General features: G+C 68.0%; 1 protein-coding gene across 1 annotated transcript; it reads left to right on the forward strand.

Moving 5' to 3' along the window:
- Nucleotides 1–2,071: 2,071 nt before the first annotated feature.
- Nucleotides 2,072–14,773, forward strand: ITGA3 (integrin subunit alpha 3). Its single transcript, XM_035568460.2, is given in 26 exon segments — nt 2,072–2,294; nt 7,031–7,152; nt 7,268–7,350; nt 8,112–8,361; nt 8,695–8,778; nt 9,010–9,217; nt 9,475–9,668; nt 9,963–9,988; nt 9,990–10,052; nt 10,200–10,336; nt 10,440–10,526; nt 10,610–10,677; nt 10,959–11,095; nt 11,323–11,469; nt 11,550–11,647; nt 11,820–11,985; nt 12,083–12,154; nt 12,278–12,357; nt 12,617–12,694; nt 12,798–12,900; nt 12,998–13,168; nt 13,273–13,386; nt 13,749–13,862; nt 14,005–14,103; nt 14,210–14,335; nt 14,634–14,773. Coding segments are annotated over 26 exon segments (3,111 nt in total). The 5' UTR covers nt 2,072–2,121; the 3' UTR covers nt 14,745–14,773.
- The last annotated feature ends 3,401 nt before the right edge of the window (nt 14,774–18,174 follow it).

Here is an 18,174-nt window from a genome sequence, read left to right on the forward strand (position 1 = left end):
CCCGTTGCCGGCCGAAGGGACGGGTTTCCTGGCACGGGTGGGAGCGGTGCCAGGCCCCCCCTCCCCCCCCCCCCCGGTGACCTCGGCCTGCTCGGGGACACCGGGAGGGGACACGGCCACCGCCGGCACCTCGCCTCGCCGGGGTGACGCCACGGGCGCACCGTGGAGGCTCAGGCTTGACCTCCTGCCCTCGGCTGGGGTGGTGGGGGGGGGGGGGTTGTTGTCCGTGTGTCCTGTCTGGTCTGTCCGTCTGTCCGGCCCGTCCATCCATCCCGAGCACACGACGCCCCCGGGAAGGGCTCGGGGTAAGGGGGGGGGGGGGGGGATGGGGGGGTTGTTGAGCAATTCCCAGGCAGGAATTTGGCCTCCGTCGGCACAAACAAGCCTCGGGGCCCAAGGCGGCCTCCGCTTCTGTCCTCCTCGGGGCTGGGGGGACAAGACTGGGCCGCGCCCCCTCCCCCCCCCCCCCCACCCCCAAGACCCCCGCATTGAGGCTGCGGGAGCAGGGAAGGTCCCTCGGGTGCCCCCCCCCCCCCTCCCCCCCAGCCGGTGCCGCAGCCCCCATGGGTGGGAGGCTCCCAGGAGCCGGTACCGGGCAGGGAGCCCGCGGGAGGGGAGCCGGCACCGGGCACGGAGCCGGCACATTCCCGGCGTTCCTGGGCAGCCGGGAGCCGCCGTGGGAGGCCGGGGATTTTCTCGACCCCCTCCACCCCCCCCCAAAGCCCCTCGGACCTCCCAGCGGACGCTGAGCCCCAACCCCTCCTGCCTCAGTTTCCCCCCACCCCTGCAGCCGCGGCGGAGCCCCCAGGATGCAGCAGCAGTAGGACCCTGCGGGGGTGGGGGGGGGGGGGGGAGGCATCGCCACCCCATAATTTACTGCTGCTCCTGCCCTGTGGCCAGGCTGGGGATTTGGGGGGAGGGGGGGGGTCCCCACGCCAAGGGGGGTCCCAGCGTTGGTGGTCCTGGCCCTGCCTGGAGGGGGCTTATCCTGGGGGGGGGGGGCGCGGGTCCCATCCCAGGCAGGTCCCGACTTGGAGGGCTCAGCCTGGGGAGCCTTGTCCCGGGGGGGGGGGGGGGGGGGGGGGGGGGCACCCCGCATGGGTGGGCACGGGGGGGGGGGGGTGCACCCAGCCCTGCCTCTTTGTGCTGCGCGTGCCCCTGTGTGCAAGTCCCTGCGTGTGCACGCAGGGCACAGGTGTGCACGGGGCTGCAGTGTGCGCATGCAGTTGTGTGATTGCACCAGGGGGGGTGCGCCGAGGCGTGTGCATGTGCAGGAGTGTGTGTGTGCATGCACAGGCCTGTGCCGTGCAGAGGCGTGTGATTGCACAAGTGTGTGCATGCACAGGTGTGTGATTGCAGGGGTGTGTGCACGCATCGAGCTGTGTGCTTGAACGGGCGTGTGTGCACGTCGGTGTGTCATTACATGGGCTGTGCACACGCAAGTGGGTGCTTGCACAGGCATGCGCACACACCCAGGTGTGTGCTTGTATGGCTGGCTGCTTGCACACCCAAGTGCATGCTGGTACAGCTGTGTGCTTGCACACGTGTGTGCATGCCCAGGTGCATTCTGCTATGGCTGAGCGCTTGCGCATGTGTGTGCACACCCATTTGCATTCCGGTATGGCTGGCTGCTTGCACACGTGTGCATACCCAGGCGCATGCTGGTATAGGTGGTCACTTGCACACGCGGGTGCACGCCCAGGTGCATTCTGGTATGGGGGACTGCTTGCGCCAGCATGTGCGCGCCCAGGTGCATGCCGGTAAAGCTGCCCCTTGCACTCCCGGGTGCACACCCAGGTGTGCGCCCTCCTCCCCCTCCCACCCCCCCCGCTCCCCGCCCCGTGCCCGCGCGCCCCACCCTCGCGCATGCGCCGCCCGCCCCCTCCCTCCGCAGGTGCCGGGAGGAGGAGGGGTGGGGGGCGTGCGGGGGCGTGCGGCCCCTTTAAGGGGAGTGCCCGGAAGGGCGCGCGCGCGCGCCCCTCCTGGCTACGCCCTCGCCCTGCCCCGCCCCGCGCGCCCGCAGCGCACCGGCACCGGCGCGACCGGGAGCGGGGGGTCGGGGTCCGGGGGCTCCGGGTTCGAGTCCCGGGGCCGGTTCCTGGGGGGGGGGGGGCGGCCGCCATGGCGCGGCACCCCGGGGTGCTGGGGGTGCTGGTGCTGGGCGCCCTGCTCCGCGCCGCCGCCTTCAACCTCGACACCGCCTTCCCGGTGCTCAAGGAGGGCGCCGCCCGCAGCGGCTTCTTCGGCTTCTCCGTGGCGCTGCACCGGCAGAGCGAGCGGCAGGAGCGGTACCTGTGCGTGGGGGGGGGGGGCAGCACGGTACTGGGGGGTGTGGGAGGGTGGAGGGGTCCTGGGGTGCACCTGGGGGAGGCCCTGAGGGGGTCCTGGGGGGCCCCCTGGGAGGGGGGGTGTCCTAGGTGCTAAGGGGGGGTGGGGAGGGTGAGGGATGTGCAGAGATTTTGGGGTCCTGGGGTGGTTTGGAGGGGGGATTTAGGGTGTCTGGAGGAGGGTTCAGGTGTGTTGGGGGGGGCAGAGCCTTGAGATCAGGGCAAGGGGGGGGGGGGCACAAACCTCCCCTGTGGCTCCGTGCCCCTTTGTTAGGGTGGGGATGTCCCGGTCCCACCTGGAGCAGCAGCACCCTGGTGCTGAGCACCTGGTGTGGCCGCGTCCCAGCAGCCCGGTGCCACGGGGCAGGGACTGTCCCCTCCTCAGCCCTACCTGCGGCCCCCTCCCTGACCCCCCTCCACCCCCCATCCCATACGGAGCAATGCCAGGTCCCATCGCACTGCAGGAACCCGCGGGCTGCAATTCCCTCAGCTCAGCCCTCAGCACCCCCCCTTTTTCCAATGCTCCCCAAACAAACCCTACATCTGTCCCCAAACAAACCCTAAATCCATCCCCAAACCCCCAGACCCTGTCCCCAAATCCCTCCTGCTGGCGGCTACCTTGCTGCAGGCACTCGGGGCAGGCAGCCAGCACGGGCTGGGTTTTCCTCGCCTGGGGGCACCCATGGGGTAACACCCAGGGGCTCCCTGTGCCTGTTTTTTTTTTTTTGGGGGGGGACGGGGGGGGGGACACCAGTGGCAGACCAGCTGGGGTGCGTGCTCTGCATACCACGGATGCATTTCGGCCACTCACCCGCCGTGGGATGGCTCCGTCGCTGTCCCTGGGGAGCGGGACAGGGGTGCAGGAGCTGGTGGTCCTTGGGGGGTCCCCAATGGTGAGGTGGAGGGGACGTGGGGGCAGAGGGGCCCGTGCGGTGATGGTGACTGTCACTTTGTCCCCGACGGGGTCCCTCGTATGGGGTCTGGAGCCCGGTTTTGTGGTCCCCCCCGAGGTTTGGGGTGTGAAATCCTGGGGGGCTTTGCAGCCCTGGGGGGGCTTTGCCACCCCCTTGGGAGCGAGGAGGGGGCTGCGGGATGCCGAGCGCGACTCCGCTTCCCCGCGGTGTTCACCTGCGGGCGGCTGGGGCGAGTGCGGGCAGGTTTTGGGGAGGAACCTGAGTCTTGAGCGAAATACCCGAATCCTGAGAGCCGCCCCCAGCCCTGCTCCTGCTCAGGGGGGTGCCGCCTGCCCCCCCCCCCCCCCCCCCGGCTTGCACCCAGCAGGATCCAACCTTTGCTTGGTGCGGATGTGGTGGGACCGAGGCAGGCGTTGCCACCGCTCCCTGCCCTCCTGCAGCCCGGTGACAGCCACCAGCTTCCTCCCGGGGTGTCTGCGGTCGGGGCTGCAGCCCTGCCGGGGGGGGGGGGACACCCCATCCCCAGCCCCCCGGTGCCGGGTATCACCGGGGCGTTGGTGCCTCGGCCGTGCCCTTTGCTTGCCGCCGGCTCCAAAGTGCAGGTGCGTGCAGGGTGGGGACAGGAAGGGGACGCTTCCTGCCCCGCTCCTCCCTGCCACGGGGCTCCCGGAGAGGTTTCGGGGTGCTCCGCTGCCCGTCCTCACCCCGCTGCCATCGTCACCTTCAGCAGACCCCCCTGCGGAGCTGGGTGTCCTTCGGGGACCCTTCCCTGCGGGGTGGTGGCCGGCAGGACCCGGTGTCCCCGTGCCCACGGAGGTGGCTGGGACGTGTTTTTTTTTTTTCTTTCCCGGCCCCGTAGCCCGGCCGAGGTTTGTTTGCTCGCTCCTCCTGGGGCCAGGTGAAGGCTGGCTGGAAGCGGCGGCGTTATCAGAGAGCACACAGCTCCTTCGGGCCCCGAGGGCTGAGCCCGGCCGCTCCCGCGGGCGCTGGGATCCTGCTCACGGCGGTGCCAGGCTCAGGGGTTCCTGAGCAATGCAGGGAAATCGAGGCACGGGGGGGGGGGGATGCAGCAGCACCTACATCTGCCCACCCCTCTGCCTCAGTTTCCCTCCCGGGGGAGCAGGGATTGGGGCAGAGCCGCGAGCAGAAGCTCCCGGCTGGCAGCAGGGTGAATTCTTCACTTTTCCTCCTTCCCGCCCCCCCAACCCCAAAACCTCCCTCCGGGGACTTCTGCTAATTCAGGAAATGTGCTCGCGTGTCTTTCCGCTCCTTGCCAGAACCAAGCTCAACCCCCCCACACTCCCCATCACCCCCCCCCACCACCACCACCAGCCGGGGCCTGTCGGGAGCTGCCGGGGCGCTGGGGGCTGCGGCGCCTTGGCAGGGGCTGGAGCCATCCTGGCTCCTGGGGATGCTGCTGGAGCCGCTGCCCCCCCCCCCCCTCGCCCGCCTCCTCTGCGCCGCCTGCATCAGCGGATTTGGCTGACCAGGGCTGTCTGGGGGGGCACAGGGGGATTGTAAAAGCCCCCCCCCCCCACCTTCCTGATGCTAATGTAACAGCACCGGAGGTGGGTATGGGGTGGTGAAGGGGGGGGGGTTGGGGCTGGCCCGGAGTAGCTAGTCTTTGGGGGGGGGGCTATAGCGGGGTATATAGCATCGATCCGGCTTTGAGGGGGGGTCAAGGGGGAGCTGAGCTCTTTGGGGCTGAGCCGAGCTCGCAGCTTGCCCCATCTCCCCGCGCTGCAGCCCCCACACTGCTCCTATCCCCCCTCCAGGGTGTTGGTGCTGTTGTGTGGGGTCCAGAGGGCCCCCCCTTCATTTACCAGGGCGGATTAGGAGGGGGCACGGCCTCCCGCATTCCTGCCTCCCTTCCCAGCCTCCCCCCTTGCTGCTCTTTGGCCATCCCCGAGCTTGCTCCATCGGCTGGAAAGGACAAGCACGAGGCCTTGGCTGAGCCCCATCCCGGCCCCCGCCTGGGCTGGGACCCCCCCCTTTTTGCTTGGACTGCTGCCACAACCAGCCCTGTGCCCCCCCCCCCCCCCCCCCCCCCCCGGGGGGGCTCCGAAGCCCTCAGCATCCTAAGAGCCCCCCCCCAGCTCTGAGCATTTCCCTGGCGGGTGGGTGGCTGCAGGCGAGCCTGGGCTGGAGGCAGGGGGCTGGTGCTTTGCCCCCCCATGCCCCCCCCCCCGGGGGGGTGTCAGCAGCACCCCCAGGAGGGGCATGGTGCTGGCAGGAGCCTCCTGGGCTCCCTGAGTCACAGCCCTGAGTCACTTCCTTGGAGGTGAGCGGAGAGCAGCGGTGCCCTCTTGTAGTGTTTCCCCCCCCCCCCCCCTTCCCAAAATAAGGGGGTGGGCAGGAATTGGGGCGCCGAGCTCCTTTGTGCCACCCGGGACAAAACACCACTGCACCCGCCGGGTCCCCAGGGGACGCGGGCGTCCCGGGGGGCGCTGACCCCCGGCCCCATTTCCATCCCTTTTTGGGGGGTTCTCCTGCGGCTGAGCAGCTTTTCACCCCCCCCCCGCCTTTATCCCCCTCCCCTCGCAGCATCCCGCTGGCTCGGTGCCCGTCCCGGCGTGCCGGGGCTGGGGCTGCCTGGGGCCCCGCATTCCTCCTGCGCCTGGGCTTTGAGTCAGCGAGCGCTGCCCGGACGCGCCCGCGCTGCCGGCACGGTGCCGCGGTGCCAGCTTGGGGCCGTGCTCCTCTCTCTTTCTGTGTTTGTCCCCCCCCAAAAAAAAAAAAATCCCCACAGCAGCTGCTCGGGATGGCCATGGGATGGTGGGGTTGCTGAGAACGGGCCGGCTCGGTGCATGAATGCCTCTGTGGGACAGCCGGGATGCGCCGGCTACCTGGGCACCGCTGTCCCCCCATGCGTGTCCCCCCCCCCCCCCCCCCCCGGGCTCGGGGACGCCGTTTCCTGCCCTGGCACCCGTGGCCGTGCCTCCTCCTCGCCATTGTCCTCGGGACTTCCCGGCGGAAAGGCCTGGCCTTTCCGCAGCCCCCGCATCCTCCCGTTGTCCCCGAAGCCCCCCGGTACCCCCGCGCCCCCCTACCTGGGCACCGTGGGGTTTGGGTGGGTTTTGGGGGCTGCTTGGGCTGGGGGGCGCAGCATGGAGGGGTGCTTCAGGTGGGTGCTGGGGGCCATTTTATTCTGCATTTTTATTAAACACGCATTCACCCTGGCATGCCAGTGTGCCCCCCCCCCCCGGTGTGGCACCGCAGTGACTCAGTGACCCGCGGGGGCCTGAGTCACCCCAAAAGCGTGCCCCGGGACCCCCACATGGGGTGGGACGAGCCCAGGCTCATGCAAGCAGGGCTGGGCTTGGGGGGTGGGGGGGTCGTGTGTGCTGGTGTCCCCCCCCCCCCACCAGCTCTATCCCCCCTCCCCGGCCGGGCCATGTTTATCGCAGCATTCCTGGGCTGGCACGGCTCGGGGGGGCGGCGAGGCTGTCGGATGGGACACAGCTGCGGTGCCGCAGCCCTGGCGGCTCAAAGGTTGGCTGGGGAGGGCTGCGGCTGTTTACCCACGTGGGGCCCCCGCTTGGCTTCCCCGGCACGGGCAGGGGGCTGCCTGCCAGGCTGGGGGGGGGGGGGCGCAGGCTGTTCCCCCATATGCTGGGGGGGCTCGGATTGGAGTATGGGGGTGCAAGGAGGGCGTCCTGCGTTCCTGCGTCCCTTTGTTTCCCATGCCCTTTGGGGTCTTCGGTGCGCCCTGCTCAATTTGGGGTGTGCTGGGTGTTCCCCCCCCCCGTTACCACTGCCAGCCCCCCCAGCCCCTGCTCTGCCCCCCAGGTTGCTGGTCGGGGCGCCCCGAGATGAGGACCCGCAGAACGGCACGAGGACAGGCGCCGTCTACGCCTGCCCCCTCTCCGCCTCCACCAGCGACTGCCAGAGGCTCGACATCGAGCTGAAGAGTGCGTGAGCACCCCGAGCACCCCAAAACCACCCCGTGACACCCCCGCCAGCCTCCCCTGCCTCGGGGCGGGGGGTTCCCTCCCCCCCTTCTCACGCTGCGTCTTCCTCGGCCAGGTGAGCCGGACAAGTACATCATCGAGGACATGTGGCTGGGGGTGACGGTGGCCAGCCAGCGGCAGCCAGCTGGGAGGGTGCTGGTGAGTGCACGCCCACCCCATTTCCCCCCCCCCCCCGCCCCGGCATGTGCACCCCATTTTCCTGCACACGTGAACCCAGTTGCCACCCCCCACCCGGCAGTGGGAAATGGGAGTACAGCCATGGGATGGTTTTAGGGTGAGCGTGGGGGGAGAGCAAGAGCTGGGAGCCCCCGGGAGCTGGTGGGGTGCTGGGGCGCCCTGTGCCTGGGTGGGTATATCGGGGTGCATCGGGATGCTGGGGGGTGGCTCGCGTGGGGCTGGGACTACAGCTCCCAGCATGCAGTGCAGGGGGGGGCTTGGGGGCAGGCTGATTGCTGTGGCAGTGCATGCTGGGAGTTGTAGTACATATGTGTGGGGGGGTGATTCCTGCATCCCAAACCGTGTTCACCCCCCCCTGCTGGCACAGGAGAGGCTGCAGAGCCCCACTGCAGGGGCTCCTCATCACCTCCCCGCTGTCACCTCCCCGCTGTCCCCCTGGCTTGGGTGACAGCACGCAGACCACTGTCCCCCTGGGGTGCGCCAGGCTGATGCTCTCCCCCCGGGTGGGGGGCAGCAGCTGGGTGCGTGCCCCCCCCCCCCCCCATCCTGCTGCAATGGCGCACCAGAAGCAGGGCGCTGTCCATATATACGGCCCTATATCAAGGCAGGGCCCCCCAGCCCCGCAGTCACACCCTGGGGAGGACCCCCCAGCCCTGCGGTTACGCCCTGGGGAGGAATCCCCCCGCCCCCCCCCCACCTCATTTTTAGGGGTGTCCCGGCAGGCTTGCGCCCACCGCTACACCAGGGTGCTGTGGTCGGGCAGCGAGGACCAGCGGCGCATGGTGGGCCGGTGCTACGTGCGGGGCAACGACCTGCGCCTCGACCTGACCGACGAGTGGCAGACGTACCACAACGAGATGTGCAACTCCAACGTGGACGCGGAGGAGACCGGCATGTGCCAGATGGGCACCAGTGCCGGCTTCACCTCCAACATCATTTATTTCGGGGCACCCGGCGCCTACAACTGGCAAGGTGCGTCTGGGGCTGGGGGTGTGCAAGGACCTCCTGCTTCCCCGGGACCGTATTCCCACGTGGCATCCCTGCACGGGGGAGCATGGACACGTGTGTCTGAGCGTGCACACGCTCGTTGTACAAAAGTGCACGTGTGCACTAAGCCGCGTGTGTTTGCATGCTTGTGCAACGTGCCCCGTGCATCGCGTGTGCATGCCTCTGCAATGCTGCACGGAAGCATCTCTGCGTGCATTTGCACGCGTATGGCCATGCACGTGCTTGCTTGTGGGTGCGCAAGGGGAGTGGGTGCCCCCTGATACCTTCCCCCCCCCCCCCCCCCCCCCCCCGTTGCAGGTACCAACTACATGCTGAAGCGGGAGACGTGGGACCTGCACGACTTCTCCTACCCCAACGAGAAGAACGGCAACACCTACATAGGTGGGGGGCAGCGCGGTGCGGGGCCCCCCCCAGTTCCTCCTGGGGCTGGAGAGGGTTTGGGGCCTGGAGGAGGGGGGAATTGTGGAGGTTCCTAAAGCACTGTGGGGTTTAGGGGGGCTTGGAGACCCCAGGGATGGCGTGAGGGGGCTGGAGGGCATCACGGGGTGGGGGGGGCATGGGGTCTGGGATTTTGGGGATGCGCCGCGGGCTCACGGCGGGGCTTGGCCGCAGGGTACACGGCGGAGGTGGGCAGCGGCGTGCTGCAGGAGGACGCGGTGACGGTGGTGGCGGGTGCCCCCCGGTACCAGCACACGGGCGCCGTGTACCTGCTGAGCACCAGCCCCCAGAACACCCTGGAGAAGAGCAGCGTGCTCCGCGGCCACCAGGTCGGCTCCTACTTCGGCAGCGCCGTGGCCCTGGCAGACCTCAATAACGATGGGTGAGACCTGGGGGGGGGTTTGGGGTCTGTCTTGGGGCAGCCCCCCCAAGGCTCAGAGGCATTTCTGTGGCTCACAGCATGGGGGGGATGCTGCTTTGGGCTCTGGGGTTCTTCCCGCCTGCTTTGGGGTCTTTTTGGGGAGAGTCATCTTTCTGGGGCTTCTGAACAATTTTAGGGGGGGCTCCCCTTCCCTTGGGGGGGGTGTTGGGGTATGGGGGGGGGCACCGGCCCGTGTCACAGTCCCCTTGTCCCCACAGGTGGCAGGACCTGGTGGTGGGAGCCCCCTACTACTTCCAGCGGAAGCAGGAGGTGGGGGGAGCCGTCTACGTGTACATGAACGAGGTGGGGGGCTTCCAGCCCGACCCCAGCCTGGTGCTCACCGGCCCCAGCTACTCCGCCTTCGGCTTCGCCATCGCCAGCATCGGGGACATCAACCAGGACGGCTTCCAGGGTGAGGGGACGGGGGGCCACCGGGCTGGGGGGGCAGTGGGGCTGCTTCTGGGGGCGTGCGGGGGTCCTCTGGTAAGGGGAGATCCCACTTCGGGGGGTGGTCAGGGAGGTTGGGGGTGAGCAGAAGGGGATGGGGGGCACCTTGTTTTGGGGGGGGAGAGGGGAGCTTCTGGAGGGGCTGGGTGGGAATTGGGCATGGGGGGGGAATTAAAGAGGGGAGCTCGGACGTGTCAAGGCGCTTTGTGGCAGCCCCTACCCCACGTCGGTGGGGCTGACCCCTCTCTGCCACCCACAGACATCGCCGTGGGGGCTCCGTTCGAGGGGGGCGGGCAAGGTCTACATCTACCACAGCAGTGCAGGAGGGCTGCTGGCCAAACCCAGCCAGGTGCGGACCCCCCCACCCCACCCCCCCCAAAAATGGAAGGGGGCTCAGGGCTGCCTCTGAGCATCCTGTCCTCCAGCCTGGGACGCAGGGGCTCGAACCCCAAATCCGTGGGGTTGATGGGGTGCCGGTGCCCCCCCCCTTCCCCAGGTGGTCAGCGGCTCGGACCTGGGCCCCGCCAGCATGCAGACCTTTGGGTACTCGCTCAGCGGGGGCCTGGATGTGGACGGCAACTCCTACCCCGACCTCCTGGTGGGCAGCTTGGCGGAGAGGGTGGCCCTGCTCAGGTAGGGGCGCGGGGACCGGGGACAGTGCATCTCCGGGGACAGCGGGACGGGTACGGGAGCGACCGGGTTGGGATGCTCAGGCAGCCCCCTGCCTCCACCCCAGGGCTCGCCCCGTGCTCAACATCCTGGACAAAACCTTCACCGTCACCCCCAGCAAGGTGGATCCCGCCCGCTGCACGCCCAGCTCCTGGTGAGACCCGGCACGGCGGGCACCGGGGTCGCGGCACGGTGCCGGGGGCTCCGCTCACCCACCCCTTATCCCCCCCCCCCCAGCATCACAGTGACCGTCTGCTTCGCCTACAACCAGAGCGCTGGCAACCCCAAGTACAACGAGAAGATCAGTGAGTGCACGGGGGGGGTGCGCTGGGGGCACGTGCACGTGCGTTTGTGCGAGGGTGCGTGCAGAAAGGGTGCCCGGAGGGGAACGTGCATGCAGGGGGGTGTGCACGTGTGTTTTGGGGAGGTGTTTTGGGTGTGTTTTGCACGCACTAAAACACGTGTGCTGATACGTGGGGGGGGTGTGCATGTGCTGTGCATGCGCCCAGGGGTTGTGCTGGAGGCATTGTGTGTGTGCAATGGGGCACGCGAGCGTGCGGCACCCACGGCTCTGCTCCCCTCGCAGCCCTGGAGTACGTCCTGGAGGCGGACAAGGAGCGGCACCCCCCCAGGGTGAGGTTTTTGGGGACGCACTCGGCCACCTACCGCGGTGTCTTCCCCATGCCCGAGACCCACTGCGAATCCAAGGAACTCCTGCTGCTGGTGAGTGTGCACGTACACACGCGTGTGCATGGCAGTGCGCCGCAAGCTGCTCTGCGTGCATCACTGGAGCCAGGGGACGAGGAGCAGACGGGATGAGGGGACGCCGGGGTGCGGAGGGGAGGAGAGGTGGAAATGTTGGTGGCTGTGGGGTTGTAGGGTCTCGCGAGCAGGCTGTGCCTGCGCATGGCGGGGCTTCGCTGCGATTGCTGCCCCCCCCCCCCTCACAGGAGAACATCCGGGACAAGCTGCACCCCATCGTGCTCTCCATGAACTACTCGCTGGTGGAGAAGCCCAGGAGCTTCCAGCTGGGTCCCCACTCCCTCGACGCCTTCCCCGTCCTCAACCAGGACCAGTCCCACGAGAATGAGACCAAGGTGGGCTGCCCGCGCCCACCGGGCTGCGGGGACGGGAGGGGGCACGGGGCGTGACGTGTGGGGACACCCCTGCCCCTCAGATCGAGTTCCAGAAGGAGTGCGGCTCCGACAACAAGTGCTACAGCAACCTCCAGATGCGGAGCGGCTTCATCAACGAGCAGAATCAGTTCCTGCCCAGGTGAACACCGGGGTCCCCAGCACCTCTCCTGCCCACGCTGAGCCACCTCTTGGCCGCGGCGTCCCTATCCTGGACCGTGCTGGGTTCCCCGTCCCACCTGGGGCGTTTTTGGGGGGGGGGGGGGGGGGTTGGTGGCCCCCCCCCGTGCCGAGCGGGTCCGGTCTCTGCGCAGGCTGAACGGCACGCAGGTGCTGCAGTACAGCCGGGACCTGCGCAAGCTCCACCTGGGCGTGAACATCACCAACGCGCCCAGCACCGACTCCAACGGCGAGGACGCCCACGAAGCCCAGCTCAACATCACCGTGCCCCCCAACCTGCTCTTCTCCTCCGTCCGCCCGGTACGGGGGCGTCCTCCCATCCCCGGGAGGGAGGCTCAAGGGTCTGGGGGGGGGCGGGGGGGTCCCAAGCCTTTTCTCGTGTTCTCTTCTTCTGCAGAGTGGTGCCTGCACCTCCGTGGAGGAGACGGTGCTGTGCGAGCTGGGCAACCCCTTCAAGAAGAACCAGAGGGTGAGTGTGTGTGTGTGTGTGTGTGTGTGTGTGTGTCAATGCCCCCCCCCAAAACCCCTCCGAGCCTGGGCTGGGGTCTCGGGAGGGTCCTTCCCAGCTGCTCCACGGCCCCGGGTGTTGCAGTTGGAGCTGCTCATCACCTTCGAGGTCAACAGCATGGCGCTGGACACGCGGGAGGTGCTGATCTGGCTCGACCTGTCCACGTGAGCGTCCCTGGGGTGGGGGGAAAAAGGTGCTGGGAGGGATGGGGGGGGGCTTCTCCTGCGCTCGGTGGAAACGCACCCGTGGCACCGGTGTCGTGGCATCGCATCCATCAGCATTGCTGCTCTGGGAAGGGTTTGGGGGGGAGCTCCTTGATGCAGCAGGGGGGGGGGCTCCTTGGGCAGGATGGGGAGCCCCAAAGCTGGGCACCTGGGGGGGGGGCTCCCCACACCGCCGCTGACCCCGGCGTGGTGTCGGCAGGCAGAGCACCCAGGAGGACCTGCAGCCCGTGCTGGCCAAGCTGCTGGTGGATTACAGCATCCAGTCCTCGCTGACCGTGTGAGCGCAGCCCCCCCCTTGTTCTCCCCACCCCCCCCATCCCAGCCGTGCCCCGGGGCACTCCCTCACACCCCCATGTCCCCCCCCCCCACCGTGTCTCCAGAGCCCCCTCGCACGCCCAGTCGCACTTCAGCGGGGTGGTGGTGGGCGAGTCGGCCATGCGCAGCGAGCAGGACGTGGGCAGCGCCCTCGCCTTCGACTTCCAGGTGAGATTTGGAGGGGGGGGGGAGGACACATTTTGGGGGGGGGGGGGGGGTTGGCTGGGACAGCTCCGTCGCCCGGTGCCACCCACGCTCCCCGCAGGTGTCCACCAAGGGCGAGGCGCTGGGCGCCCTGGGCACCATCCTGCTGGGTTTCGAGTGGCCCTACGAGGTCCCCAACGGGAAGTGGCTCCTGTACCCCACCGAGATCCTCATCGACGGCAACGGCACCTGCCGGCCCCCCGGGGGGGTCGTCAACCCCCTCAACCTCACGGTGAGTGGCCTGGTGCTGCCGCTCGGCCCCTCGCCCGGCTGGAGACGCCTGGGGGGGGGCTCTGATGTGGGGGGGGGTCGTGGGGTTTTTTGGTTCCTCTCCAGCTGCTGGAGGACAGGACCCCGACGCGGCAGAGACGGGAGCTGGGGGCGGCCGAGCCCGCGGAGCCCCCCCTCACGCTGGCCACCGCCAAGAAGGCCAAGTCGGAGGTGCTGCTGGTGAGCGGGGGCTGTGGGCGCAGAGGAAGGGGGGGGGGGGGGGGGGCGTGCTCTGGATGCAGCCCGGTGTGCACATGCGGTGACCCTAAACTGCGTGCGTGCGTGTGGTGACCCCAAAGTGCGTGCATGTGCACGCGGTGACCCCAAACTCTGCACACAGTGACCCCGAACTGAGCACATGTGCCTGCGGTGACCCCGAACTGCGCACGTGTGGTGACCCCAAACGGCGCGTGTGTGCATGCGGTGACCCCAAACTGCGCGTGCACAGCATGCACCCCGCCGTAGTCACGCACACCTCACACGTACCGGACTGGGGTCTCTGGCGCTGCGCACCCCGCTGAGCGCCCCTCTCCCCCTCCCAGAGCTGCTCCCAGGGCACCGCTCGCTGCGTCTGGTTCGAGTGCCCCCTCCTCGACACCCAGCGCCCCACCACCTTCCGTGTCCGTGCCCGGGTGTGGAACAGCACCTTCATTGAGGTCAGTGCGGGCAGCGGGGCCGGGCTGCCCCCCCCCCCCCCCTCACCCCCCCCAGCACCGGGTCCTCGGGGTCTCAGCCCCTGGCACCGTCCCCTGCCCCAATCCCCGCCCCCCCCCCCACCTCCGGTCCGTGCGCCCCCAGGATTACAGCAACTTTGACCGGGTGAAAGTGGACGGCACGGCCACGCTCTTCCTCCGCACCCACGTCCCCACCATCAGCATGAAGAACCACACGGTGCGGGTGAGTCCTCGCCGGGGATGGGCTGGGGAAGGGGGGGGGGGGGGGGGAACTGGGAGCACTGGGAGCTTCCCCCCACCCCAACCGAGGCTCTCGGGGGCTCTCCCAGTTCTCCGTGGACGTCGACTCGGAGCTGACGGAGGAGCAGCCGGCCGAGATCGCGCTGTGGCTGGTGCTGGTGGCCGTGGCGGCCGGGCTGCTGCTGCTGGGGCTGATCATCGTGCTGCTGTGGAAGGTGAGGGGGGGGCACCCGGGACTCCCCCCCTCCCCCCCCTCCATGAGGAGGAGGGGGTGGGGGGTGTGCAAGAGCCGTGCATTGACCCCGTGGCTTCGTCTCGTGGTTCTCCACCACGGGACGCTCGCGGGACGGACCCGTGCGAGCTTCTCCTGGTGCCGAATACTTGGGGAGCCGAAATCGCCCGGTGCCACGGCACCTCCTCGTCCTTTGTGGGGGGGGGGCTACCTGGGTGTGCCTCCCCCCCGGGTCTGCAGGTCCCCCGGGTCCCCTGAGCCGTGTCGCCTCCTCCCCGCAGTGCGGTTTCTTCCGTCGGGCCAGCACGCGGGCCATGTACGAAGCCAAGGGCCAGAAGGCGGAGATGCGGATCCAGCCGTCTGAAACGGAGCGGCTGACGGATGACTACTAGCGGGGGGGGGGGAGCCACCCCGCTGCCCCCCCCCCCCAGCACCCGCGCCACCCGCCCGGTAATGCCCCCGCGCCCCCGGGGTGGCTGCGGCCGTCCTCCTCTTCTTCCTCTTCTTCCTCTTCTCCAGTCTCTCCGCTCCTCCCTACAGGGCGTGGGGGGGGGCTCCCCGCAGCCCCTCCGGACCTGCCCCCCCCCCCTTCCTGCCCCAGAGGCTGGGGGCTCTGCTCTGCGCTGCCTCCGCAGCCTCTCTCCACCGTCTCCGCTCCCTCTTCCAGCCCCGCGCTGACCCCCTTTCCCCCCCTAATTTATTTAATTTTTTTTTTTTATTCCCCCCCCCTGCCCCCCCCCCCCCAGTGCGACTTCTTCCAGCGGACTCGCTACTACCGGGTGATGCCCAAGTACCACGCGGTGAGGATCCGGCAGGAGCAGCGCTGCCGCCCCCCCGGCCTCCTGGCCCCCCCCCACCACCGCCGCAAGAAACACTGGGTGACGAACTGGCAGGAGCCAGACAAGTACTACTGACCCCCCCCCTCCCCGTGCCCCCCCCACCCCACAGTGCACCCCCTTCCCCCCCCCCCAAGTCCCCAGGGAGCACCAGGACTTCTTGGGTTTACTTTGCACAAGCACCTCGCTCCCTGCCCGCCTCCCGGCGCTGGCTTCGCACGCTCACCTTGCACGCTTGGGGGAGGGGGGGGGGCAGTGCCCCCCCTTGGCGAACCCCCCCCCCCTCCCCACTGCGTCCTCACCCCACTGAGTGCCTTCTGCCCCTGGGGTCCTGTGCAGACACTCCTCCTCCTCCCCCCGTGGGTCCCCCAGGTGGGGGTATGTCCTTGCACGCCGGGACACACTTGCCCACGCCCCCCCCCCCCCCCGCCCAGTTCTCCCCCCTCCCTTTGCTCTGGGCGTGGGGCCCCCTCCAGCTTTGTGCTATGCGGGGCTGGGGGCTCGTGCCTTCTTCCTCTGCTTCAAGCAGTACAGGGGGGGCTCATTCTGCACCTTCCCCCCCTGCATTTTCCTGCTGGGGAGGTGGTGTCCCCCCCCCCCCAGCTGTAGCCTCCAGGGGGGCTTCTCTGTCCTGTGCCCCCCCCCCCCCCCCCCCCCCCCCCCCCCCGACAGACGCAGCTGGGGTTAAGTTATTCCGTGTCTCTTGTGTGCATTTGTGTTGAGCCCCAGAGCGGGGTCGGTACTGGGGTCTGGGGGGGCTCTGTGACCCCCTCCCAGCCCATAAATGCCCCCCCCTTGCTGGGGCCCAATAAAGCCTCGCTCTGGGATTTGTAACCTCGTGTCTGTCCCATGGGTCCTATTGGGGGGGGGACAGACAGAAGGCTGGGGTGGTGGGAAAAGGGTTGGGGGGGGGGGGGGGGGGGAAGATGCTCTTCAGGGGAATTGGGGGCGGGAAGAGTGCACCCATTGGGGCAGGGGTCTTCTGGGGAAAAAGTGTAGGGGATGGGGAAAAAGTAGGCCCAGGGGGAAAATGGCCCCAGTGAAGTGGGGGGGGGGAGGGGTGGCACTGCCCCAGATGGGTGTTATAGGGGGGTGAGGCTCCTCCCAGGTTGGGATTATTTGGGGGGGGGCTTTCCCCCTGTTTGGGTTATTTGGGGCATTTCCCCCCCCCCCCCCTTTGGGGTTATTGGAGGGGATTCCCCTGCTTTGGGGTTAGGGGGAGGGGGGTTCTTCCCTGGTTGCAGTTATTGGGGGGGGGGGGGGAAATCCCCCCCCCTTGGGGTTATGGGGTGGATGCTGCTGGGTCAGGGTTATTGGGGGGGCTCCCCCCGGTTGGGGTTATGGGGGGGCTCCCCCCGGTTGGGGTTATGGGGGGGCTTGAGCTGGTTGGAGGTTGCTGGGGGGACTTCTGTCGCGTTAAGGGGTGCAGCCGATCAACCGTTACGGGTCCGGTCGGATCCAGGGCACTGAACTACCACGGGCACGGATTCAGCAGCAACGTATAACCGCCCTCCCTCCAGTCGCGGTCAGTGAGAACTCTCACGGCTGGGAACGCTGCGGTTAAGTGCAATTTATTACAGCAACAGGTACACGGGTGCTTTGCGCTGCCGGCGATAAGTTGCTGTCTGCAGAAGCAAGCTAGCACGCATGAAATACCCGGGTGCACAGCCTGGAAATAAGGGAGCGGTGGTCGCACCTTGGAGATGAGCAGCATTTGGGATGGAAGTGTGCTTTGGTCCTAATTACAGTAAGCAATAACGCCGCACACCTGAACTGCCCTGGGGAGCCTTTACGCAACCCCACACCCGACAGGGCTCTGCGCCTTCTCTCTTTCCAAACAACCCTAAACGTAACCCTGAACCCAACACTGAGCCGAACCCGAAGTAGGACCCTAGACAAACACGTACGGTGCCGCTTTCTCCCATCGAAAAGTCCTCCCAAAGGGAGCCTTTGGGTACACCTTGTGGTGTAATTGCCTGTCGCAACTAGGACCAAAACGCACTTCCATCCCAAATGCTGCCCACCTCCCATGGTGGAACCCTCCCTCCCTGAGCACACGCTCTGAGTTTCTCAGAGCCTATTCCTTGAAACAGAGACGGGGCAACTTCTCACCAATCATAACTAAGATGTGCTTGGCTAGAGTCACTCGAGCTCCACCTAAAAGACAGAATATAAATTGGCCTAAGAGAGATGGGAGGTTAGGGAAGATACCATTGTCAGGGGCAATACCACCACGAGGGAATATACAATCACAAGGACCTCCTGACTCCTGGGATCGGTCAACGGACTGAGCCTGTCTTCCACCCCCATTGGGACGCCTTTGGGTGCGAGTTGAACGCTTGGTTATACTGGGGGTCTGCACGGATACTTAGAAACCTCTACAATAGAGTCTTTGAGCCTTTTAACGCGTTAGTTTCCAGGCCGTGCACCCGGGTATTTCATGCGTGCTAGCTTGCTTCTGCAAACAGCAACTTATCGCCGGCAGCGCAGAGCACCCGTGTACCTGTTGCTGTAATAAATTGCACTTAACCGCAGCGTTCCCAGCCGTGAGAGTTCTCACTGACCGCGACTGGAGGGAGGGCGGTTATACGTTGCTGCTGAATCCGTGCCCGTGGTAGTTCAGTGCCCTGGATCCGACCGGACCCGTAACGGTTGATCGGCCTGCACCCCTTAACGCGACAGAAGTCCCCCCAGCTGGGGTTACTGGGGGAAGGGGGGCTCCTCCCGGTTGGGGTTATGGAGGGGGGGGCTCCCCCCGGTTGGGGTTATGCGTGGGCAGGGGGCTCAGAGCGCTGCACAGGGTAGCATGATGCACGCCGGCACCCAAGGGGTTAAACCCGGTACGGCTGCGGCCGCGAAGGGGTTAACGACCATGGGGGGGGCGTGGCCAGCGGGCGTGGCGCGCCTAACCCCGCGGAGGGGGCGGGTCCGGCGGGACGGCGGGCGCTGATTGGCGGCGGGCGGGCCGTGACCGGTGGGCGGGGCA

Source organism: Cygnus atratus, chromosome 25 (assembly GCF_013377495.2).
Source record: "Cygnus atratus isolate AKBS03 ecotype Queensland, Australia chromosome 25, CAtr_DNAZoo_HiC_assembly, whole genome shotgun sequence".
Lineage (NCBI taxonomy): Eukaryota > Metazoa > Chordata > Aves > Anseriformes > Anatidae > Cygnus > Cygnus atratus.